This window comes from Oncorhynchus mykiss, chromosome 2 (genome assembly GCF_013265735.2).
Source record: "Oncorhynchus mykiss isolate Arlee chromosome 2, USDA_OmykA_1.1, whole genome shotgun sequence".
Classification (NCBI taxonomy): domain Eukaryota; kingdom Metazoa; phylum Chordata; class Actinopteri; order Salmoniformes; family Salmonidae; genus Oncorhynchus; species Oncorhynchus mykiss.
In genome coordinates this window covers 84,530,465-84,557,318 of record NC_048566.1, presented here as the reverse complement: position 1 = coordinate 84,557,318, position 26,854 = coordinate 84,530,465, and the positions used below count along the sequence as shown (strand labels likewise).

Here is a 26,854-nt window from a genome sequence, read left to right as displayed (position 1 = left end):
GTATAAATGAGTATCCAGAAGTCCAAAAGAATAGAATCCTTTTAGGTACCTGCAGGCAAAAGTACAGAGAATCTCAACACAGTAGATATTGTACAGGTATGAAAGCAGTCATACAGTAATGCCAGACACAAGGCTAGCTAGCTAGTTCATTATTTTTGTGAAATAATAAAGCATGCATTGATTTTGTGGGATCGCAGAGCACAGTTGACAAGGAAAACAATTAAGGATTAATGATAACGCCTTGTTATAAATAGCCATCAATTTGTTTGAGAAAATTCAATGAAATCATTCAATTTGAATCGACTGTTGTGACTAGATTCATGGTCTGACTGCCAGTGGTGATTGTTGATCACAGTAAGCACTAATATACAGAGGCCATTACTGTCTGGCCGAGAATGTATAGGCAGGCCCCAGCCCCTGACAGAATACTACTGCAATACTATGAGCCTTGGAGTTCCCTCATGAGTTCACATACTAGGACAAATACAGTATTACTAAGAAGGCTATATCTGACGGATACTTTGAGTTTCATGTTGTTTGAGAAATGGTAAATCCCATTAACCTATCGCAATGCCCTGACAAGCGTCATCAGATAAGGGTACCCTTGGGACAGTTAACAATAGCATCTCCTCAGAGTACAAAAAAGCCCCATGTGCTTCTGTGTAATCACTACTTATAGAGAGCCATGTGGGGCTTCCAGTGGGGCAGAGCCCCTCATCTGGGTCTGGGCCCCCAGGTAGAAGAAGCCATCGTGGGCAAACTTGAGGGCGAGCAGGTCAGTAGTGTGTTCCATCAGGATCTCCTCACACACATCACACGTCTTATTGAAACTCCTACAGAGGACAGCCAGTAGTTATTCTATATGGTCTCAAGTCAACTTAAAACCACACGAACACAATGAAAGCAAATCAACAAAAGAGCAAATTAGATGTCACCTTGAAAACTAACTGTAAGCCACTCTGGATAAGAGCATCTGGTAAATGAATAAAATATAAAAGTAGAATGTAATATTATTTCTCTATTGCTTAGATGTTTCTAGACTTTGTAAGGAGGTAAACGTGTTTTTAGAAGCATGTGCTGAAGTCAAGGTTGAGTCCCCTAGTAATAACAAAGCAGAGGCAGTGGGGGTGTGAATGGTCTGTTTTCCTGGGTGACCTCAAGCCTCCAAGGATTTATTTTGACCCAATTCCAGTGCTGCTACTCAAGACAATATAAACAGATGTTTTTGGTTTTTATCTTGTGGAATCTTTTCTGCTGTCCAAGATTTGGACCTTAAATCACACTCCTATTACTTGAACATACTCGTTGAACATCTCATTCCAAAATCATGGGCAATTAATATGGAGTTGGTCCCCCCTTTGCTGCTATAACAGCCTCCACTCTTCTAGGAAGGCTTTCCACTAGATGTTGGAACATTTCTGCGGTGACGATTTAGAGGTGAAAAACATATTGTTGTCTATCAACAATGACAAGCGACCAGGGTCTGACAATCTAAATGGAAAATTAGTGATGATAATAGCTGACGACATTGCCACTCCTGTTTGCCACATCTTCAATTTAAGCCTACTCGAGAGCATGTGCCCTCAGGCCTGGAGGGAAACTTAAGTCATTCCTCTACCCAAGAATAGTAAAGCCCCATTTACTGGCTCAAATAGCCGACCAATCAGCCTGTTACCAACCTTTAGTAAACTCTGGGAAAAAATGTGTTTGACCAGATACAATGCTATTTAACAATAAACAAATTGACAACGGATTTCAGCATGCTTATAGGGAAGGACACTCAACAAGCACAGCACTTACACAAATGACTGATGATTGACTGAGAGAAATTGATGATAAAATAATTGTGGGGGCTGTCTTGTTAGACCTCAGTACAGCTTTTGACATTATTGATCAAAGTGAGCTGCTGGAAAAACGTATGTGTTATGGCTTTACAACCCCTGCTATAATGTGGATAAAGAGTTACTTGTCTAACAGAACACAGAGAGTGTTCTTTAATGGAAGCCTCTCAAATATAATCCAGTTAGAATCAGGAATTCCCCAGGGTAGCTGTTTAGGCCCCTTGCTTTTTTAAATTTTTACTAACGAAATGCCACTGACTGTGTAAAGCCAAAGTTTCTATGTATGCGGATGGCTCAACACTATACAAGTCATCTACTACAGCGACTGAAATGACTGCAACACTCAACAAAGAGCTGCAGTTAGTTTCAGAGTGGGTGGCAAGGAATAAGTTAGCCCTAAATATTTGTAAAACTTAAAGCATTGTATTTGGAACAAAACACCCACTAAACCCTAAACCTCAACTAATACTTGTAATACATAATGTGGATATTGAGCAAGTTGAGATGAGTAAACTGCTTGGAGTAACACTAGATTGTAAACTGTCATGGTCAAAACATATTGATGCAGTAGTAGCTAAGATGGGGAGAAGTCTTTCTATAATAAAGTGATGCTCTGCCTTCTTAACAACACTATCAACAAGGCAGGTCCTACAGGCCCTAGTTTTGTCGCACCTTGACTACTGTTCAGTCGTGTGGCCAAGTGCCACAAAAAAGGACTTTGCAATTGGCTCAGAACATAGCAGCACAGCTGGCCCTTGTTATGCATGTGTCTGTGCCAAATGTTGTGTTGCTTCACAGTCTCGCTGTTCCATAAGCTGTTTTTTAAACTGTTTTTTAAATCTAATTTTACTGCTTTCATCAGTTACTTCATGTTGAATAGAGTTCCATGTAGTCATGGCTCTATGTAGTACTATGTGCCTCCCATAGTCTTTTCTGGACTTGGGGACTGTGAAGAGACCTCTTGTGGCATGTCTTGTAGGGCATGCATGGGTGTCTGAGCTGTGTGCCAGTAGTTTAGACAGACAGCTTGGTGGATTCAACATTTCAATACCTCTCATAAAAGTAGTGATGAAGTCAATCTCTCCTCCACTTTCAGCCAGAAGAGATTGACATGCATATTATTAATTTTAGACTATGGGAGGCACACAGTACTACATAGAGCCATGACTACATGGAACTCTATTCAACATGAAGTAACTGATGAAAGCAGTAAAATTAGATTTAAAAAACAGCTTATGGAACAGCGAGACTGTGAAGCAACACAAACTTTGGCACAGACATATGCACGCACACACACACACACACACACACACACACACACACACACACACAATAACATATGCACTATACATACACATGGATTTGGTACTGTAGAATGTGGTAGTGGTGGAGTAGGGGCCTGAAGGCACACTAGTGTGTTGTGTAATCTGTGAATGTATTGTAATGTTTTAAAATAAACTGCCTTAATTTTGCTGGACCCCAGGAAGAGTAGCTGCTGCTTTGGCAGCAGCTAATGGGGATCTATAATAAATACAAATACAGCTTTGCACACTCTTGGCATTCTCTCAACCAGCTTCATGAGGTAGTCATCTGGAATGCATTTCAATTGAGTTTGAGTTTATTTTTTATTTTTACAGGGACAGTGCACATTAATCAACGTTTCAGTAAAAGTGCCGGTTTTAGCCAGCCGGCTAATTTTCAACCGCAGTCCCTGGGCAGGTTATTAAAAACAATTACAGTAACAATACAGACAATCATTGAGCACTGTGAGATCCTGTGTTATGCACTATAGCCCGTTACCATATATGTGATTGAATATTATCTGCTGTTGGCTTGTGTGGATGTATGTGTTATGCAACATTGCTGACTTGAGACATTGTTAACAGTTTCAGGGCCATGGGCCTTTCTCATGATGGAAAAATACAGAATGACATGAAGACAGGAACTGTGCAATGAGTTGGGGGGGGCACATTCAAAACGTAGTGTTGCGAGAACAAACGGTATTTTGTTAGATAACAGGAGCCAGGTGCCTGATAACTGTATATTCTACACAACTACAACGACTGACCACTGAAGCGCTTAGGGGGCTGGGACCAGCCTTTGCGCCAACAGTCAACGATAGGCTGGGTGAGTCTAAACCACGCCCAGTCTCTACTCTGACAGGCCGGCTCGGAAGCAGGAACTACCTCTGTCAGAGAATATTTAAAATATCTTTGTCAGGAACAAGTCAGCTCTCTATTTGCCCTGCGAGGTGGAACAGAGAGCCCGTACATACGAAAATTGCATTTACCACTTATTGCTTAGCTAATAAAAAATACATAATATACCATTGTTGACTCAATGTCATATTTATCCTGATACCAGATTCGAATTGACGCAACCCTAACAGCACACGCAGAGCAACATAGGACTAGCAAGACATAGCATGAAGATAGAGCAACATAGCACAAAAAGCAACAAGACAAAATTCATAAAAGCAACAAAATGTTTCCACACATCACACGTTACAGACAACATGGAAAGCAGCAATACACATGTTTTTTTGTGAAAGTGTGATAGGTGGTGCAGTTTTGTGTGTCTGATGGCAGTATATTCCAAACATGGGAACCTCTCATAGAGAAAGCAAATTGACTAAAGGTGCTTTTCCTTAAGGGAACTATACAGACCTCTCATGTCAGACCTTGTGGATCTGCTGCCAAGTTTAACAAAAGTACTGAGTGGAGGGGGAGCCAGGCCATTTAGGATCTTGAATACAAGACATGCGTTGGTGTATTGCACAAGATTTTTCCAACTCAGGAGCTCATGCTTTCTGAGGATGTAACAGTGACGATGGCTATTGGGCTTCCTGTCAAGCACTTTGAGAGCCTGTTTGTAGACACACTGAATGGGTTTTAATGTTGTACAGCAAGCTTGGGCCCAACTAGTCAAGCAGTATGTTAAAACTTGTTACGGCTAGACGTTCCGCTAGCGGAACCCCTCGACAACATCCGGTGAAATGGCAGAGCTCCAAATTCAAATAAAATTACTATAAATATTAAACTTTCATGAAATCACACATGCAATGCACCAAATTAAAGCTACACTTGTTGTTAATCCAGCCAACGTGTCAGATTTCAAAAAGGCTTTAAGGCGAAAGTAAACCATGCGATTATCTGAGGATAGCACCCCACCAAACAAACACATGACATTCATATCTCAACCCGCCAGGCGCGACACAAAACACAGAAATAACGATATAATTCATGCCTTACCTTTGAAGATCTTTTGTTGGCACTCCAATATGTCCCATAAACATCACAAATGGTCCTTTTGTTCGATTAATTCCGTCGTTATATCTCCAAAATGTCAATTTATTTGGCGCGTTTGATCCAGAAAAACACTGGTTCCAACTCGCGCAACATGACTCAAAAGAAAAACATCAACCAATTTCTAAAGACGGTTGACATCCAGTGGAAGTGATAGGAACTGCAGGCAAGTGCCACAGAAATCGAGACCCTCATAGAAAACTCATTGAAAAGGGAGTGACCTCAATTTTTTTTTCCTGGATGGATTTTTCTCAGGTTTTCACCTGCCATATCAGTTCTGTTATACTCACAGACATGATTCAAACTATCTAAATCTACCAATTATATGCATATCCGAGCTTCTGGGCCTGAGTAGCAGGCAGTTTACTTTGGGCACGCTTTTCATCCAGACGTGAAAATACTGCCCCCTAGCCCGAAGAGGTTTTAAGTGGGGGAGTATCATAGATTTGAAGTACAGTTTTGCTACCTCTGTAGTCAAACTATTTCGTATAAATCGGAAATTAGCTAGGTTGAGTTTGGTTATTTGAATTACCTTTTTCACCTGCTTTTTAAAAAAGAGGTTGTCAATCAGGTATGATGCCAAGGAACTTAAAATCAGATACCACCTGGAGCTTCTCCCCTGACACATAGACATCTGGCTCAGTAGTATCAGTTGCCCTCTTTGTGAAGAACATGCAGAAGGTTTTTTCACATTGAGATGCAAACATGAGTCACTAAGCCACTTTGTAACCTGGACCATTACAGTAGTGAGTTCTTGTGCAGCTTGTTGTATGCTCTTTGCATGCACACAGGTGTGCCTTGTTAAAAGTGAATTTGTGATTGGCATTTGAGCCAATCAATTGTGTTGTGACAAGGTAAGGGTGGTATACAGAAGATAGCCCTATTTGGTAAAGACCAAGACCATATTATGGCAAGGACAGCTCAAATAAGCAATGAGAAATGACAGTCCATCGTTACTTTAAGACATGAAGGTCAGTCAATTTTGAAACTTTGAAAGTTTCTTCAAGTGCAGTCGCAAAAACCATCAAGCACTATGATGAAACTGGCTCTCATGAGAACCACCACAGGAAAGTAAGTCCCAGAGTTACCTCTGCTCTCTGCTGCAGAGGATAAGTTCATTAGAGTTACCAGCCTCGGAAATTGCAGCCCAAATAAATGCTTCAGAGTTCAAAAAATAGACACATCTCAACATCAACTTTTCAGGGGAGACTCCACATGTGTGGTTCCCACCGTGAAGCATGGAGGAGGTGGTGTGATGGTGCTTTGCTAGTGACTCTGTCTGTGATTTATTTAGAATTTAAGGCACACTTAACCAGCATGGCTACCACAGCATTCTGCATCGATACGCCATCCCATCTGGTTTGTACAATTGTTTTTTAACAGGACAATGACCCAAAACACACATCCGGGCTTTGAAAGGTGTATTTGACCAAGAATGAGTGTGATGGAGTGCTGCATCAGATGACCTGGTCTCCACAATCACCCAACCTCAAGCCAATTGAGATGGTTTGGGATGAGTTGGACTGCAGAGTGAAGGAAAAGCAGCCAACATGTGCTCAGCATATGTGGGAACTCCTCTAAGACTGTTGGAAAAGCATTCCAGGTGAAGCTGGTTAAGAGAATGGCAATAGTGTGCAAAGCTGTCATCGAGGCAAAGGGTGGCTACTTTGAAGAATCTAAAATATATTTTGAATTGTTTAACACTTTTTTGGTTACTAAATTATTCTATATGGGTTATTTCATAGTTTTGATGTCTTCAATCTCTGCCTATCCCAGTCTGCTGTCTCCTTTGCTTCAAGATGTCCACCATTGTTCATGTACCCAAGGAAGCAAAGGTAACTGAACTAAATGACTATCACCGCGTACCACTCACTTCTGTCATCATGAAGTTCTTCGAGGGGCTAGTTAAGGATAATATCACCTCTACCTTACCTGACACCCTAGACCCACTTCAATTTGCTTACCGCCACATTAGATCCACAGACGATGCAATCGCCATCACACTGCACACTGCCCTATCCCATCTGGACAAGAGGAATACCTATGTAAGAATGCTGTTTATTGACTATAGCACAGCATTCAACAGCATAGTACCCTCCAAGCTCATCATTAAGCTCGGTGCCCTGGGTCTGAACCCCGCCCTGTGCAACTGGGTCCAGGACTTCCTGACGGGCCGCCCGCAAGTGGTGAAGGTAGGAAACAACACCACTTCGCTGATCCTCACCACTGGGGCCCTACAAGGGTGCATGTTCACCCATGACTGCATGGCCACGCACGCCTCCAACTCAATCATCAGGTTTCCAGTAGTAGGCCTGATTACCAACAATGACGAAACAGCCTACAGGGAAGAGGTGAGGGCCCTGGAATAGTGGTGACAGGAATATAACCTCTCACTCAATGTCAACAAAACAAAGGAGATGATTTTGGACTTCAGGAAACATCAGAGGGAGCACTCCCCAATCCACATTGACGGGACCGCAGTGGAGAAGGTGGAAAGCTTAAAGTTCCTCGGCGTACACTTCACTGACAATCTGAAATGGTCCACCCACACAGACAGTGTAGTGAAGTATGCTCCTCTTCAACCTCAGGAGGCTGAAAGAATTTGGCTTGGCCCCTAAAACTCTCCCAGACTTTTACAGATGCACCATTGAGAGCATCCTGTCAGGCTGTATCACCGCCTGGTACGGCAACTGCACCGCTCGCAACCGTGGGCTTGCCAGAGCATGGTGTGTTCTGCCCAACGCATCACCGGGGGCAAACCCCCTGCCCACCAGGACACCAACCACCCGAGCCACAGCCTGTTCACCCTGCTATCATCCAAAAAACTTGGTAAGTACAGGTTCATCAAAGCTGGGACCAAGAGACTGAAAAACAGCTTCCATCTTAAGGCCATCCGACTGTTAAATAGCCATCACTAGCTGGTTTCCACCCAGTTATGCAACCCTGCACCTTAGAGGCTGTGCCCTATATACACATAGACTTTGAATCACTGTCTACTTTGATAATGGAACACTGGTCACTTTAATAATGGTTCAATAATGTTTACATACTGCTTTACTCATCTCATATGTATATACTGTATTCTATTCTACTGTAGTTCATTCTACATTTAGTCTATGCCACTCCGACGTTGCTCAATCTATTATTTATATGTTTCTTAATTCCATTATTTTACTTTTAGATTTGTGTGTATTGTTGTGAATCGTTTTTAGATGATACTGCACTGAGCTAGGAACACAAGCATTTATCTACACCCACAATAGCATCTGCTAATTATGTGATTGTGACCCATAACATTTGCTTTGATTTCACTATTATTCTACAATGTAGAAAATAGAAAAAATAAAGAAAAACCCTTGAATGAGTAGGTGTGTCCAAACATTTGACTGGTTCTGTATATGATCAAGAGTGGGTGCGCTCTATTCCTGGCAGGCTGATCAGATTCAATAGCAGCCTCAGAGGCTGATAAATCAGCCTTGTAGTCTGTCTGCAAGGAGCCTTAGATAAGAAACAGCCTACAAGGCAGCATACTGATTTATCAGCTTTTGAGGCAGCTATTGAATCTGATCAGCCTGCCAGGAATAAACTTCACCCCCTTTTGGATTATATGCATCAGCCTATAAAGCGCCGACAGCTAATCTGCCTGCATGGAGCTTTACCTATGAAACAGCCTACAAGTCAGCATCCTGACATCAGCCTCTGAGGCTGCTATCAAATCTGATCAAGCTCTGAGGCTGAAATTGAATCTGATCAGCCTGTCAGGAGTGGAGCTCACCCATTGTAAATATTATCCACAAAACATTAAATGTGTCCCTTATAATTATAAAAGTATCAGTTATAAAAGTTAACAACCAGCATTGATAACAAGCTAACTAACTAACAAGACTAGCCAAGTTAGAGTTAGCTGCATTGTTCCTTGCATGTGACTGGTTGTGGTCTTCGGGGAGCACACAGTCTGGGAGACAGGGCTGCCTGTTAGCCATTGTTCAGTGCTTAAATGCCCCATGAGTGCATAGCAATCACATGGCTCCTTGATGAGGTGGTTATCGTGCATCTGAACAAATTAATGGATGATGCGTGATACTTTTTATTATCTTGTGATCTTGACAAAACAACTTTTGTTATGTCATGATCATGAGATGAATACGTTTTGATCTTGACACAAGGGAACAATTGTTTTATTCATATGTCCTCTCTGGACAACTGTTCTTACCTTGAGAAGAAACTATAAACTGTTGGCCTCAGAATACTTTTGATGTCAAGTGGGATTCTAGTGTGTACTGCCGACAGACACCTTCACTGCACTGAGGCTATTGCAATAGAAAATATTTTGTTATCTCGATAACATAGCCTAGCCTACAAACATTACAGTAGCCAATGTAGCTTGTGCTTTTATGCTTGTGTGCACAATGTTATCGATAAAGACAGGACAATGGTGCAGCATCGATTTTAGCATGTACATTTTTTAGTGCGATGCCTGCCAGCAATGCCACTACACAACACTAAACAATACATTAATTGCACTATAACAGTGACAAACAGTGCCCACAAACTGTTAGGGCCTACATAAAGCTGTCCCAACAGCAGTTCCAACATCTTACCACTGCTACACCTGGCACCTCAGCGGATCCTTGTCTGGCAGCGAAATAGTTCATTCAGCGTCATTTACTGCCTTTAAAAAAAACATAGCTAATTTGGCTGACTTGCTTAAACAAATGTGGTTTCAAATGACAATTGAGATGTACAAACTATGGCATAAGGGGACGACAAGCGGAAAAGAGGCAATCCGTAATTTCAATTAAGACATTAATGAGCAAGCTAGGACGGACGCAACATTAGTCAATATAACTATTTGTTCAGCACTTTTGATATGCACAGAGGCAGAATTCAGAACATAGGTTCTTACAGTGTTCTCCCTGTACACCAAGTCCGATCCGTATGATAAATAAAGGGGGCATACAGTGGTTCCTCCTTTAAAAGTTGTGAACTTGCACCGCGGGACTTAGAGGTACTCAGCGTCACGGCTTCATTGCTCCAGACCACCACAAGGGGGAGTTAGAGCACTCATTATGCATTTGGGTCCCAAGGTTTTTATATGACCAAAAATATTGAGTGGTTTCAATGACAAATTTTGCTGCAAGCCACCCTTACCTTGTGACGTTCTTCAACAATGATGTCTGACAAAACATTATGGTGGAACCAGATGTAAGTTGTTATAACGTCACAATGAGTCAAGCAGAACATGTACAATTGAGAATAATATGTTAATGTAGAGACAAAAGTTTGTGCATATTTTTTTGTCATAAAGTTAATTTACGAAAATTGCTATTTAGCAAGTTAACTGACTAGCTAACATTAGCCAGCTAGCTAGTGTTAGAAGAATGAATTTGTAATTTGTGTTGTTTAATCTTTTAGGGACTGAGAAAACCAGCAAACCAGGCTATTGTCTTGTGAAACAGTGGATGTAATGAATTTAGCTAGCTAAAGTATTTACTGCAAATTGAATGTACAATTGTGTAAGCTTGCCTTGCAATGCAGCTGAAGTTGTTCAATGTAGGTAGCTAACTATTTACTTGCTTATTGTGTAGTGGAAGATACAAATAACTGTATGCGTATGGATGTGCAGCTAGCTACAGTATGTAGCCGATCTGTGTATGGACCCTAAAACGTTAGGTTCTGAACTGATATTCATACCAGTCTATGAACCTCAGCTGTCATAGTTGTTGTATCAACTTCAAGTCTAAATGGCTTTAATGAAGCCTATGGATAGAGTAGAATATAATAACTTCATTGTGCCAAATATGCAAGTCCTATATACACATGTACTGTAGATTCCCACATTGTAGCCTGTACATTTAATATATTCACTGATCATGTACTCTTCCTTGGTAAATAAAGGTGCGGTTCAGGTATGAATCTCTGAAACATTATTTTTCAGTCATATCAAAGTCCATTATTTGAATGATGCTGTGTCTGCATGTATGTATTACAATTATACACTTCAACAGTGTTAACCACCTGTGGCTCCTGGGATGTCAATGATTGCACATTGAAACATGATTGATTTGTAATTCATATATACAGAAATAAAACTATGCATATCTAACTCCCTTCGTCTGCATTAATCTGAGGACACAGGAAAGTATTTCAGTGAGACACTTAATTACAACCAGTGGAGAATGTGAAAGAAGTTCATTATCCAGGTGTTATAGATACATAAATGCATTATAATTATGATAATTGCAGTATTATAAATACAAGTTCAATCTGTACGTCAATGCACATATGGTGTGCATTATAAAACGAGGAAGAAAGACGAGGTGGGGAGAGAGGTGTAGAAGACAGAAAGGGAAAGAGGTAAGAACAGAGGCAGACAGCACATGATTCATGAATTACAGTGCTACCATAATCTTCTCTCAGTTCATTACAATTGCAGTGTCTCCTAACCAGCCATGGGCTCCCAGTTGGCCCGAAGGTTATCTTAAGAGCAGGTGAGGTGACAATGTTGGGACTGGCTTCCTCTCTCAAATCAAAACATACCTGCAGACGAGAGAGCATGATTAAGCCTTGTTTTTTTATTCTAACACGGTCAGTCATCTTAAATCAGGAGGTGAAATGCAAAACTGACCTTGGATCATTAACTTTGGGATTACTACATCTCTGTCTGTATTTCAATGTAAAGCATATCTTTAATAATACTTCCTTTTGACCCAACCAAGTGACATTTCACCTATGAACATGCTGTGCCCTCTGTGTCAGCCAGTTCAGATGTAGCAGGGGTTCACCAACACAGGTGATATAACCTAGAGGATTTAGGGAGAAGGGTGAGAGAGACTTAAGTGAAGAGAAGTGAAGAAGAGAGACTTATGTTGTGTTTGTGTGGTCTCACCTGCTGTCCACACTAAGTGGCTACAGAGTACTTTATGCTGAAAACAGATACTTGAGGACAAACAATAGAAGATAATGTCAATAGAAGATAATGTATGTGATGTAGACACCTATCGGAGTGTACCTGAAACATTTAAATATAGAGGGCTATGTGTCTCACTACTTGGTTATTGCAAGTCTAACCCCCAGGGAAATCATGACTTGGCAGCAACAGATAGTCCAGTGAAAATGGCTGTTTAGGTGGTGTGAATCTGAAAATTAGCAGCTGACATCTTAATAAAAAAAATGTATGCATGTGAGACAGGTTCCATTTACAACAAGACAGGCAGAGATGGAGAAAAAGAACACAGAACAGTTTATTACCTCTGGTTATGGACACTTTTGCCAGCAATAAAGCTTCCACGGCCTGTTCCTCAGACAGTGAACATCTGGCAATATATACATTTCCGACCCCTTGGTCAGCTCGCTCTCTGAAAGTAAAGAAAACAGCTTAATTTTTATAGATATGAAAACAATAACTGAGACATGACCATTCAATCTTAAGCAGCAGATGTCATTTTTAGGATATGTCAGTACAGTCCAGTGCTGCTTACCTGAGATGCCATCCGCGTAGGTGTCCGCTTTGACTTCCTATATGTTGGACAAAAGTTGCTATCAGAACAATTATTTTTGATTGAAAATTAAAAGGTTTTGCTCTCAACAAAAATACACAAATGTACAACCGCTGAATTGCATAGCGCCACATTCAAATAATATTACAAAAATATTTATATTCATGAAATCACAAGTGCAATATTGCAAAACACAGCTTAGCTTTTTGTTAATCCACCTGTCGTCTCAGATTTTGAAAATATGCTTTAAAGCGAAAGCAATCCAAGCGTTTGTGTAAGTTTATCGATTGCTCGAAAAAACATTATGTACACTTAGCATCAAGTAGCTTGGTCACGAAAATCAGAAAAGCAATCAAATGAATCGTTTACCTTTGATGATCTTCGGATGTTTTCACTCAGACTTCCAGTTACACAATAAATGGTCCTTTTGTTCCATAAAGATTATTTTTATATCCAAAATACCTCAGTTTGTTTGGCGCGTTATGTTCAGAAATCCACAGGAAAGAGCGGTCACAACAACGCAGACGAAAATTCCAAATAATATCTGTAATGTCCACAGAAACATGTCAAATGTTTTTTTTTATCAATCCTCAGGTTGTTTTTAAAATATATAATCAATAATATATCAACCGTAACTGTCTTTATCAGTAGGAGAGGGAGAGGAAATGGCAGCCCAAACTCTGTTGCGCGTGCAAAACTCATGCCAACACCTGACGTGATGTTATCTTTCTCGCTCGTTTTTCAAAATAAAAGCCTGAAACTATGTCTGAAGACTGTTGACACCTTGAGGAAGCGATAGGAAAAGGAATCTGGTTGATATCCCTTTAAATGGAGCAAAGGCAGGCTATGGAACATGGATTTTTCAAAATAGAAGCCACTTCCTGGTTTGATTTTCCTCAGGGTTTCACCTGCAGTATCAGTTATGTTATACTCACAGACAATATTTTTGACAGTTTTGGAAACTTTAGAGTGTTTTCTATCCTAATATGTCAATTATATGCATATTCTAGGGTCTGGTCCTGAGACATAGGCCGTTTACTTTGGGAACGTTATTTTTCCAAACATAAACATAGTACCCCCTAGCTTCAAGAGGTTTTAACTTCTTGGATATAGGGGGCGCTATTTTAATTTTTGGATGAAAAACGTTCCCGTTTTAAACAAGATATTTTGTCACGAAAAGATGCTCGACTGCATATAATTGACAGCTTTGGAAAGAAAACACTCTGACGTTTCCAAAACTGCAAATATGTTGTCTGTGAGTGCCACAGAACTGATGTTACAGAAAAAACCCAGATAAAAATCCAGTCAGGAAGTGCCGCATTTTTTGAAAACGCCTCATGGCAATGACTCCTTATATGGCTGTGGAGGAGCTAGGAGTCAGCTTACATTTTCCACATTTTCCCCAAGGTGTCTGCAGCATTGTGACGTATTTGTAGGCATATCATTGGAAGATTGACCATAAGAGACTACATCTACCAGGTGGTCGCTTGGTGTCCTCCAGCTGCAGTATTTTTCCGTTTGCTTCTGATGAGAAACCAACTGCCACGAATGATTTATCATCGAATAGATATGTGAAAAACACCTTGAGGATTGATTCTAAACAACGTTTGCCATGTTTCTGTCGATATTATGGAGCTAATTTGGAAAAAAGTTTGGCGTTGTAGTGACTGCATTTTCGTTTTTTTTTCTTAGCCAAACATGATGAACAAAACAGAGCTATTTCTCCTACACAAATAATATTTTTAGAAAAAATGAACATTTGCTATCTAACTGAGAGTCTCGTCATTGAAAACATCCGAAGTTCTTCAAAGGTAATGATTTTATTTGAATGCTTTTCTTGTTATTGTGAAAATGTTGCCTGCTGAATGCTAGGCTTAATGCTATGCTAGGCTATCAATACTCTTACACAAATGCTTGTGTAGCTTTGGTTGAAAAGCATATTTTGAAAATCTGAGATGACAGTGTTGTTAACAAAAGGCTAAGCTTGTGTTTCAATATATTTATTTCATTTTATTTGCGATTTTCATGAATAGGAAACGTTGCGTTATGGTAATGAGCTTGAGGCTATGATCGCGCTCCCGGAAACGGGATTGCTCGACGCTAGAGGTTAAGAACGTTGGCTAAACTGGAACACTAGCGCGAACCCATAGCAAATTAATGTAATCCAGTTTTGACTGGAGTGATGCTTAGAATTCCGTTGCGCTGTGCACAGGAAGGTGGTGCGGCGGTCCTTTGTGGGCAAATTATGTCATCAAAGTCTGGCATTCTCTGGATTTATGGTGCATTCAAAACAACTGGAGGCCAGATTTACAATTCCTAGTTGACAGACCGTTCAAAATGTATTTTCCCAGTCGGAGCAAATTTATTCCCGACTTCCCAGTTGTCTTGCACTCCATGAAGTCAAGTTTTCACAGTTCTGAGTTAACAGTTGTTTTGAGCGTGGCACAAATCATGCTTTATTGACAGCAATGGCCAATGTTGAATGTCTATCATTTTAAACTTGGAAAAGAGCCCTTTATAATCCCAGATTTGGGACCACACTGCTACGGTCACTGATTCCTTCCAAACCACTTGTTGTGTAATGTTTATGTCCAATGGCCGATGAGCACAGATACATTTTATCTATAATTTATCTTCCTTATTTCTCTTCATATGACAAGGATTAAAAAGGATTTGCCAGTAGATTGTCGACTTGATTCATAATGACTGCTAGCTAAGATTTTGAAAGTATGATGTTGACATGATCAGTCCAATCAAAGTTACTGAACATATAACGTGATTTGACGTTATTTTATTTGTGGCCAATGACCTTGAGCCTTCTTGGATGGGCACTTCTGTGACTCTATGGCAGCACCCAAAGGGCTAGAATTTTCGAGGTCTCCTCTTAGACTTTGCAGTGACGTAGTGTCCCCATGAGTGACAGAACTGGCTTGCCCCACCACCACAAAGTATTGAGCTAGGCTGAAACACCTGCATTTTGGAGCTGCCTTACTCAAGAAAACAAAAGAGAGACCATGTTTGTACGCGGCTTTATTAATACAATGATATATTATTTTTTACATTGTGTGCAAACTGATGTGTGACATGTATTAATGCCAAAATAACATGCAAAACAGGCAAACCCCAGCTGCCCTGAATGAAGGGTCGCCACTGCAATGGTGTAAAATGTAGCCATCTACTGTAAACCTCTGCGCAATAGCTTATGCAAGGAAGCAACATGACCACTTTAACTTTCCTTATAATATATAATTATGGACTATTGAACTTAAACAAATGCTATGCAATACAATGCATACCATGCAGCATTGCTCATCTTACCTGACAGTCCCAGAAACAAGATGCAATCATTTCTGCTTAGCTGTCTTGCATGTTTAAAAAAAAAAGTGTCTCGTCTGCAGACATCCACACCTTGTTACAGATATGGCCCCGCTGGAATACTGGATACACAGAAATATCGGAGTGGAGTTTTCAACCGGCAAGTTGATCAAATCTGTCAGTGTGTGAAGAAACTAAATGCCAGGTTTTGCCCTTGTCGTACAGTAAAAAACAGTGAAAACATCCTTTAATTAATTAGTCGCCAGGTTCATGTAACACATACTGTCATGTTGGGAAGATTCTGAGAACGTTGCACTTATTTAATATGCCATAAAAGAAGCACTCCTGGTTTGAATTGGGCAAATAATCAAGATCAGCTTTTCTTCAGGTGTGCTAGTTCTGGAATAGACCAAATAAGTGGAATTGACAGGGGGAAGCCTACTATGCAGGACAGTCATTAATAAGGTGAATATTCACATTTCTATCATAAAATCATAGTTGTAGTAAGTTTATACAGAAGCCTACACATAAAAGGAGACATGCGTTTCTAAATGAACAACCGCTTTATTGCCGTTTCAGCATACATCCAACACCCTATGCATTTTGGCTAAATAAAGCAGCATTTACATATTCGTTGTGTGTGTCAACATACAGTTTTAAAAATTAGGATTCATTTTTCTTTACATATGATACATTTTTGCACACTTGTTTATAAATATCAATAAAATCTGTCAAACTTATCACACACCATCTAAACCAGCCTTGAAATGATGTAACTTTTTTGTATTCACAGCTCCGTTTAATTCTTACACAAATTCTCAGTGTATGTATCTATCAATACAGAAAAATATATAAAACTGTGACCAACCAGAGATTTACAGTTTGGCAGAAAGGCTAGTAAGGTCAAATGCCAAACAAAAGCACATGCTCCTGTGACTGACAGAATAGAAGTAGTTTAGAGCAACCTTCCTGTCTCCACTTCTACTCATAACTGCTGTTTGACAACCTGTAGTTGTATGAAAGGATTTTACCAAAAAACACAACATAAAAATGTACCTCTGGTGGGATACATAAAAGTTTAAACCCTAAAAAGAACTAAAATATTAAAACAGAAGGGAAAAAGCAGGTAATGTACCTCAGCCCCAGGGATAGCGAAGCCAGAGTTCTATGGTTTAGAACTTCCATATTGAAGCATATCCACTGACGTAAGTGTCTCATGACACCAGTTAGTGATGTCAGTTCACTTATGGTATTATGATAACACGATGTATTGATACTGTGTAAGCCCAATAAGACACTGCCCCTAACGTTGTTCTCTTCACTGTTTAACCTACACTGAGGACATTTCATGGTATATGCCAATTAGTATTGAATAAGGGCTACTGATTATAAAATGAAATATCAGTGTGATTTATGGTGAATGGCATGGTATGGAGAAGCCACATGATCACTCAGAACTAGGGCACCAAGAGATGTGTCAAGTGGGTTGCTTGCTGAAGTATACATGTGTCAATGAATCTATGCTACAGGTTAACTATTCACACCAGCACAACTTTCAGAGTCAAAGACAATGTAACGCAGGATATTTTTCTGAGCCTGCAGCAGCCTCCACCTTACACAATGGCTTCTTGGTGATGGAGTTTTGAGTTGATTTCCTTGCAGTCAATGTTATAAAGAGAGCAGATGTGCAATCCGTCGAGCCTCCAGTTCAGGCACTCTCCTCCGTGAACATGGAAAATACCAAAAACAGTTCATTCAGGTTCTCTATCAAAACCAAGCGAATAAATACAAAACAACCAAGTGACCAGATTCCATTGATCCTTAGTGTTGACTCTTCAGGTGAATCTCTGTGCAAAAAAATGATGCGACTTTTAGAGTCTCATCCTTATTGGCTCCTCAGAATGTGGAAGCCAATGTGTAATTGGAGTGAAAGGCAGCTAAAGGAGAGGATGTCCCTCCCCAGTCAGCAGTCACAATAGTAGAGTATGTTATGAGGTTAGGTTGAGACTGTTAGAATGAGAGTGAGACCACTCCTCCCCTTCCCACAGAAACCCTGTAACAGTCAATAGGTCAAGGGCCGACCCTCATCTAAAAACCCTGCTTTGCTAATATGTCGTGTTCTACACATGTAGTACATTGAAACAGGTATCATTCATTGAATTCCTTTACATCAGCAGGACCTAACCTCTTTCTTCCCTTTGCGTGTTTGAGATTAAAAGAAATAATAAAACATTGTTCCCCATTCTGGAGAACCGCTCCAAGAACTTCTGAAGTTCTGAGAAAGTCCAGGCTGTAGTTGCTCCTCCCACCGTGATTTGATAGTGAGGGGAGATATCATTTGAGGTAATGATGCCTGGCTGGTGGCAGGGTAGATATGTAAACATTATAGACTGCTCCAACAGAGGAGCCGTAATGGAACAACTCCATTCTGCACACATTCTCTGCTGGGTTATCTGGGACCAAGAATGAGGCCGTGGGTTGGGCCTTCACTGAGCCCTGACACAGAGTAGGGGTAGTGTATTATCTGAGTTACGGTGGATGGTGAGTTTAGTCTCTCCTCCTCAGGCCCAGTTGAGGTTGAAGCCCTTGGAGAGCATGACAGACTCCAGGTCCTTGTCCTCCTCCTTCTCACTGAGCCTCTGCTCCTCCAGGAGGGCTACCAGGGAGTCTCTCTGCTCCACCACCTCCAGCATCTCATTCAGGATGTGCTTCTCCTGCGCCAGCTCTACCTCCGTCTTCATGTGGTCTGAGGAGGAGAGGGAGATGAAAGCAAGAGAAAGAGGGACAGATAAGTAGAGAATTCATATATGGAGAGGAACGTGAAAAAAGTGTCTCACTGAGTTAATCAGGATTTGGTGAAACCATGAATGTTGTTTCCCATGGTCCTGCACCTTTCATATTTTTTTATGCTGCGCACTAATTGCACTTCGGGGAAAATAAAGATTTATTGAATTGAAAATTGGCGGTCCTCACCTTCAATTGCCATTCGTTCCCTCAGGTCCTGCTGCAGTCGACTCTGGCGATCCTCCAGCTCCAGTTCTCGTGCACTGGGGGACAGAAAGACAGACTTACGGCCCAACTATTACACCTGTGGCCCTGAATTATGTCTCATGTCTAAATGATGTCTCCAATCTATGTCTAATTTATGTCTGTCTGCCTTTAGTTACAGCACCTTATATAGATACAGAGTTCACCTTCAGTAGGCCAATAACATAGTATAATAAGGGTTAACTCACAATATCATCAGCTCAGATTCGTATCGCACCAGGGCGTTTTTCTCCTGGACCAGTTTGAACCACTCCTGCATGAGCTTGGGGTCGTCCTTTTTGCCCATCCCTGGAAGAAGAAGCAACACGGAAAGGGGAGTGAGGGAAACGGCAGGGCAGAGGAGGCTTTAGGTGGGTCTGATGCAGACACTGACACAGGCAATGCAATGACAGCCAAGCCAAGACGTCTTTGTTGTGGGAATGGATGGCGAAGTGGGGATGATGGGCCGGGCTGGGCCGGACTGTTGACCAGGGGTCGGGATGGTCTTGCCGTACACCTCACAGAAGATGAAGTGGAGGAGATTTCAACTTTGGAAAATGAGCGGGAAAAACAGGCGTTTCAAAGTTGAAAGTTTGTGTATCACTAACTTCTGAGACAGACGCCCTTGCTACTGTACTGTAATATAATAATAATAATCAATAACAACACACTGAACAAAAATATAAACGCAAAGTGTAAAGTATTGGTTCCATGTTTCATGAGCTGAAATAAAAGATACCAGAAATGTTCCATAAGCACAAAAAGCTTATTTCCCTCACATTTTGTGCACAAATTTGTTTACATCCCTGTTAGTGAGGATTTCTCCTTCGCCAAGATAATCCATCCACCTAACAGGTGTGGCATATCAAGAAACTGATTAAACAGCATGATCATTACACTGGTGCACCTTGTGCTGGGGACAATTAAAGGCCACTAAAATGTGACATTTTGTCACACAACAAACACAATGCCATAGATGTCGCAAGTTTTGATGGAGCGTGCAATTGACATGCTCACTGTAGAAATGTCCACCAGAGCGGTTTCCAGAGAATTGAATGTTTCTCTCTCTACCATAAGCCGCCTCCCAACGTCATTTTAGATAATTTGGCAGTACGTCTAACTGTCCTTACAACCGCAGACCACGCCAACTCAGGACCTCCACATCCAGATTCTTCACCAGCCATCCCGACAGCTGATGAAATTGTGGGTTTGCACAACTGAAGAAATCATCTCAGGGAAGCTCATCTGCATGCTAGTCGTCCTCACCAGGTTCTTGACTGGAAAATGCTCACCTTCGATGGCCTCTGGCACGCTGGAGAAGTGTGCTCTTCACAGATGAATCACGTTTTCAACTGTACCGAGCAGATGGCAGAAAGCCTGTATGGTGTTGTGTGGGCGAGAAGTTTTACTGATGTCAACGTTGTGAAGAGAGTGCCCCATGGTGGCGATGGGGCTATGGTATGGGCAGTAGTAAGCTATGGACAATGAACACAATTGCGTTTTATCGCTGGAAATTAGAATGCACAGAGATCCCGTGATGAGATCCTGAGGCCCATTGTCGTGCCATTCATACGCTGCCATCCCCTCATGTTTCAGCATGATAATGCAGGGCCCCATGTCGCATGTCGCAATGTACACAATTCCTGGAAGCTGAACATTTCCCAGCTCTTCCATGGCCTGCATACTCACGAGACATGTCACCAATTGATCATGTTTGGGATGCTCTGGATCGGCATTTTACGACAGCGCATTCCAGTTCCCGACAATATCCAGCAACTTCGCACAGCCATTGAAGAGGAGTGGGACAACATTCCACAGGCCACAATCAACAGCCTGATCAACTCTATGCGAAGGAGATGTGTCGCATGAGGCAAATGGTGGTCACACCAAATACCAACTGGTTTTCTGAACCACGTCCCTACCTTTAAAAAAAAAAAAGATATCTGTGACCAACAGATGCATATCTGTATTCCCAGTTGTGAAATCCATAGATTGGCCTAATAAATTCATTTTAAATTGATTTCCTTTTATGAACTGTAACTCAGTAAAATCTTTGAAATTGTTACATGTTGCGTTTAAATTTTTGTTCAGTATATATGCCATTTAGCAGACACTTCTACCCAAAGCGACTTACAGTCCCGCCTGCATACATTTTTAACATACGGGTGGTCCTGGGAAACAAAAACTCTATCCTGGTGTTGGAAGCACTATGTTCTACCAACTGAGCTACAGAGGACCCCTGTATGTTCAGAGCAGTTGTCGTCTCCTACCACTGTTTGTGTCCCCCCTTACGGAGAGGGCCATAGGTAGGGGGACAGGGCAGAAAACCATGGTGTATTCCACCACATTGTACCCTGGATGTTGTACTCAGGGAACCTATGGATGTTCTACACAGAGATAAAACACCAGAAGAGTTTCTCTCTATGGAAGTTCTACATCCCTACATGCAACAAAGTACCACCAGTAGAAATAAAGTATCCTGTCAGATCCTATTCATACAGAGCAGTTCCAAAAAACCTGTGTTATGAATGATTTAATTCTCCCTATAGCTTCTACTACTGGGTCAAATGATGGCGCCGATCTGTCATTTAGACCAATAGTGAAGCTATCATACTCCCCTATTAAACCTGCCTGAGGGAGAAGACTGGTATTTGGCATGCATTACTGCAGTCAAGGGCCAGCTGCCAAATAACTTTTACCCTTATGCCACTGTAAAGGTGGCCAGTCCATGCTATGCTATAGAAAGTCTGCTAGCATTTTTCATGTGTCGCACGTAGGTGGGAGCCAAGCGGTTTCAATGAGACACAGGGGGGCAAACCATTGATGCAGCATGATGTACTTAGCTGGAGTGGTGGAGTCTCTTGCAAAACAAAAAGGAAAAACACAGCATACACATAAATCAAATGGCTGTGCTCTCGGGTGCTGCTGCCGGTCTTCGCTGATTAACAGACAAGGACAGAGAGAGGCAAAGCGGAGTTCCTCAGACGGAGGAACTCAGACAGGACAAAGAGGAGATGGAAACAGGTGGATTTGCTAACTTAACCAACAATGTGCTTGCTTTTCCCTCTCCCTCTCTCTTTCTTTCTTTGCGCCTCGTCCACCACCCTTAGCCCAGGTTCCAAGATCACAGGAGAGAAGAGCCACAGTTAACAACATAACACACATCCAGCCTGAAAACCAGATCGCACAGAACACACACAGGCATGTTTTGTTTACATTGATCAGAAAGCTTCTCAAGCAGTTTCACACAGACATACATGTGTTAGAGACAGTAGACCAGATGATCCAGAATGTTGTAGAATATGGAAAACTGAGATGCGTCACAAGTTGTAGGTCTATCGCTCTCTTTATCACAACCTTGTCACACACAGTCTTAGTTGTAACACACTATAGTCAAGAGAGAGGCTGTCAGGCAGCTTTCACACACTATAGAGAGACTACACCACTCAGTAGTGGGAGATAGATGGCTGTTCATGTCCATTAGTTTTACAGCAAACAGAGGACATGCTTTTGATTAAACACACAATGAAGCAGAGTAGTTTCCCCTTTAGCTTTAGCTGCAGCTACTTGGAATGATGGAAAAATGTGTGCACAATAGAGGTTTACTTACTTGGGTTGTTAACCAGGGTTGAGGGGTTTCTAATATGTTTCTGCTTGAGACTGTTAATCTCAAGGCAAATTAATCTGGGAGGGGGTCTATAGAAGCCTCCATGTTACATGGTTGATTCAAGACTGTAAATAAACCATTTAAAAATACTATTGGTGACAGTGTGCACTAGGTTTCTGAGTATCCTCAACTCCACAAACCAAAAGTCGCATAGACATGTCCTGTCCTTATTTTCTCATCTACACCGTTTAGGCAAGTTTACAAATGTCTACATAAATGTGTGTAATGTTCAGTGTGATACGACTATGGTAGATAGTGAACAGTGACATCCTGGGGAAATCTACTGAGCCTGGACACACAGAGGGAGAGGAGGAGTTTCAGGAGACCGAGGGGAGGAGCCCTGCTTTGTGGATCCCCGCGGTCGGTTGCTGTGGTAACCTGAAGCAGCCAGCAGCAGGCAAGGCAATAGGTTACGTTACCTTCAGAGGAACAGCAGGGACAGAAGGAGATAGGTCTTCGGCGAGGGGTCCCGACAAAGAGCTCAACTACTTCCACAACATAGGGAAAGAGTGCCAAGGGGTGGGGTGGAGGAAGAGGAGGAAGAAGTGATAGACAGAGAAAAAAGTGTAGAGGACATAAAGCGTGAGAGGAAGTGTAGGAGGGAGGGAGAGATGGGGGGAAGATGAGGAAGAAAGAACAGTGAGGAGAAAAATCTAAAAGAATGAGAGCACTAGGAGAAGGAGGGAGAACTGAAAGCACCTGTAGAGAGGAGGTGAGAGAGATCAGTTGTGTGGGGTCAGAGAAGGTGAAAAAAAAAGAGTGAAAACACAAAGGGCTGGAAAGAACGGGGGAATAATCCTCATCTGATGTACTCAGAATAATACTCCTCAAATTCAGAAAAACTGTTGTGACATTAGAGTTCTATGGGGTGATACAGGAGCCTTCACAATACCAATGTTGTGTAATGTGTTGACAATGCTCTGCAAATTAGATTCATCTAAATGAAAACAGCTTTTTATTCATCATCACTTGAGATTTACAGAAATAGAAGATAAATCATCTAAGCGGGAAAGAGTTCATTATTCAATCTTTGAAAATATTTCAGCTCTCCCAGGTAAACATAACTTGTATTTGTTGACGTTGTGGCTACTTTTGAAGTGCAAATTAGCATTTTTGTGCAAATGCGTGTGAACCTCCGCGAGAAAGTCCTCACATTTAATGAGGTCATACTGTCTACCGGATATAGTGAGGATAGATAAACACTGTACTAGGCACAAACTGTAAGGTGAAGAGGAGATATAAAGTAATTGAGCCTTCTATCAGAGAGTGTATCGGACAAACGATGAGTAGGGGATGGTGTCACACACCGATACAACAGGAAATGCACACAATGTACTCAACAGTCTGAGACTTGGGTGAAAGAGCTCAGAGAGAATGGAATGCTGGTGAAATTAACCACAAGAGACTATCACAGTAGAATCATAACTCTCCACTCAAACATGATAGGCTGTCTCACATACTCACTGCTGTGAGATTTTAAAGTGCAATGGTTCCGCCTCATACCTCATCATAAAACCACAGTTATTTATTGTAATGTGTATGTAAAGTACCAAATCATTGAGAATCATTGTGAAACTAGCGTGCCTATTTGAAGTGATTATGGTTGTAAATGGAGTGATAGATAAGATGTGTCACTGCAGTCAACCCTGCTGGCCAAAAGCGAGAGCATGACAGCAGTTTCCTTTGTTAGCTTTTAGCACCCCCTGCAGGGCTGCTGCACACACAGCACAGCCATGCTGCTTCCCTCAATAGCCTGTGTTTCAGTTCATGATTTGGCCAGTGCCAGCTAGATGGAAGCCAGTCCAATTCACTTCACCAGACAGGGTAACACTGTATCAGGCCAAAGTTGCAGAATGCCGACCATGTATACCGTGTCCTCCACAGCCCAGAAGCTTGAGACCATCAGACACACACTGCATTCAGTTTGGAAGATCAAACCAAGTGGCAATGGTGTCTCTCTTCAATTTCAGAAATACTTACCTTCAATGGATGCCTCATCTAACTTGCTGCGATTTACTCAAAAACCGAAACATTTATAATTGTTGCATGCAATTGTACCGAGGGTCTATAAACCACATAGTGAATATGATCACACTATTGGGGGACAATGACCAGATAGATTTTTCCAGTGTTACAACACTCCATGCCATCTCCTTTCTAATGGGTGACAACGACAACATCATCACAGAGAGCGGGACAGTCAGACGGTCAAGACACCATATCCACGCTGGGTCACTAATACAGACTCTTTTGGACAATCACAGGTAGCATCCAAAATGACACCCTGTTACCTATGTAATGCACTACTTTTTACCAGAGCCAAATGGCCATATATGGGACACTAGTTTAGACCAGGGCCCATACCCAGTAGTGCATAATATCGGGCCATGGTCAAAAGTAGTGCAATATATAGGGAATAGGCCATTTTGGATACACACACAATGTGAATAGGACGGCTATGAGGGGTCAAGACCAAACACTGCTTTTCAGCACAGACACGTATATTACAGGGAGTTATGCAACAGGGCAGGTATGGGAGAGTCAGAAAAGCATGAGCACCAGAGCTGGGACTACAGGGATACAGCAGCACCAGAGCTGGGACTACAGGGATACAGCAGCACCAGAGCTGGGACTACAGGGATACAGCAGCACCAGAGCTGGGACTACAGGGATACAGCAGCACCAGAGCTGGGACTACAGGGATACAGCAGCACCAGAGCTGGGACTACAGGGATACAGCAGCACAGCTCTAAGGCTAGTCAAGGGCCAGGAGTTTAGTTAGGAGTTTTGGGGTCAGTAAGGGGCAGGGTGCACTATTTTCCAGTTGGGTAGGTGAGTGTGTGTGTGTGTGGTTCTACTTTAACATTATCCCTGCCGCCTAGCCTAGTGGTTAGAGCGTTGGACTAGTAACTGGGAAGGTTGCAAGTTCAAATCCCCGAGCTGACATGGTACAAATCTGTCATTCTGCCCCTGAACAGGCAGTTAACCCACTGTTCCTAGGCTGTCATTGAAAATAAGACTTTGTTCTTAACTGACTTGCCTAGTTAAATAACGGTAAAAAAAAAAAAAAAATATGTGTTAGCATGTGTGTGTTCGTTACTAAATGCTTTCCTAGTTATTATACTTGTACACTATTCCAATGCATAGATGTTATTATGTAATCCAGGGGTTCCCAAGCTTTTTCCACTCAGGGACCCCCTTCCAGCATTGGGGAACATACTGTGCAAGTGCCATGTCTATTTCCTGCAATCCTACACATTTTGCCATGGGGTGCAATTCTACACATTTTGCCATGGGATGCAAAGAAAATTGTTCAGATTTAAAACTAATTTTCTTGCAATTCTATTCATTTTGTGACTTAAACAACTACAACAATATTTATGGGCAAAAAAAAACATTAGCTGACATGGGCTACTTGATCTGGACATTTCTGACAAGTTATAAATAGCTCTCTAAGTAACGTATACAATGACTGATATGACAAGAGGAACTGATGACGTACTACCTCATTTCAAAATTACACCTTGCGCATTCAACTATTACAACTTTCAAGAGTACGTTTAACGCCTCACAGTTTGGGAACCACTGATGTAATCAATGCAGTGAAATTCACATTAAAATGATCAAAGAGTGTGTGAAAATGATCTTAACAAGAAAAGGGGGAAAAAAGTGTGTGATCTTTCTGACTGTGTGTGCGCTAAGTGTCTATTAGAAGTGATACTGGAGGGATCTGAGAGTGACCAGGCTTCTGCCGCAGCAGGGGATGCAGCTCTGAGGAGACAAGCTCCAGACCAGTACTATAGAAGGGAAAGGTGGGTTAGCTGTTAGTTATTTGGAAGCGACAGATTTGAAATACATACCGCCCAGATGCAAGTCCATGATTTCACTGTAATTAGACTCTCCCCAATAGTCTACAACAGGGATATATTAGAGATATGAGTTATTGTACACACACAGCCTCCACTGGGCAACACCAATCTGCAACAAGATGGTCATGCACATGGTTGCACACACACACACCACAACCACACACAGTTCAAACATGTATCCAAGTACTCACCACAATACATATGCAGTCAAGTACACATATTGGCTTTTACTACATGTACTTTTCCGTAATGATAGGGTGGCTACATATATTTCCTGTACGGCTGTGTACTGCCTCTGTGTATGAGACATTAACTATGTGTGTGTGAGGCA

The 26,854-nt window shown here is 41.7% G+C and overlaps 2 protein-coding genes across 29 annotated transcripts in view; one reads left to right on the top strand and one right to left on the bottom strand.

The window, feature by feature from the left end:
- The window catches only part of LOC110502226 (tetraspanin-33-like), a 28,942-nt gene extending 28,089 nt beyond the window's left edge, over positions 1–853 (top strand). Inside the window, exon 5 of the mRNA XM_021580083.1 lies at positions 680–853. Coding sequence (XP_021435758.1) covers positions 680–853 — 174 coding nt within the window. The remainder of the gene's footprint in view (positions 1–679) is intronic.
- Positions 854–15,657: 14,804 nt separating this feature from the next.
- Positions 15,658–26,854, bottom strand: part of LOC110498015 (protein-methionine sulfoxide oxidase mical3a) — a 117,291-nt gene continuing 106,094 nt past the window's right edge. For 20 of the 28 annotated variants that reach the window (XM_036957300.1, XM_036957339.1, XM_036957310.1 and 17 more), the window contains 5 exons: positions 26,515–26,565; positions 23,074–23,139; positions 19,197–19,296; positions 18,934–19,007; positions 15,658–18,706 (listed from right to left, as the gene is read on the bottom strand). In XM_036957300.1, the coding sequence (XP_036813195.1) occupies positions 18,522–18,706; positions 18,934–19,007; positions 19,197–19,296; positions 23,074–23,139; positions 26,515–26,565 (476 nt within the window). In that variant the 3' untranslated portion in view covers positions 15,658–18,521. Of the gene's footprint in view, positions 18,707–18,933; positions 19,008–19,196; positions 19,297–22,034; positions 22,093–23,073; positions 23,143–26,514; positions 26,566–26,854 lie in introns of all 28 variants that reach the window. The other 8 variants (XM_036957342.1, XM_036957404.1, XM_036957355.1 and 5 more) reach the window with 6 other exon arrangements.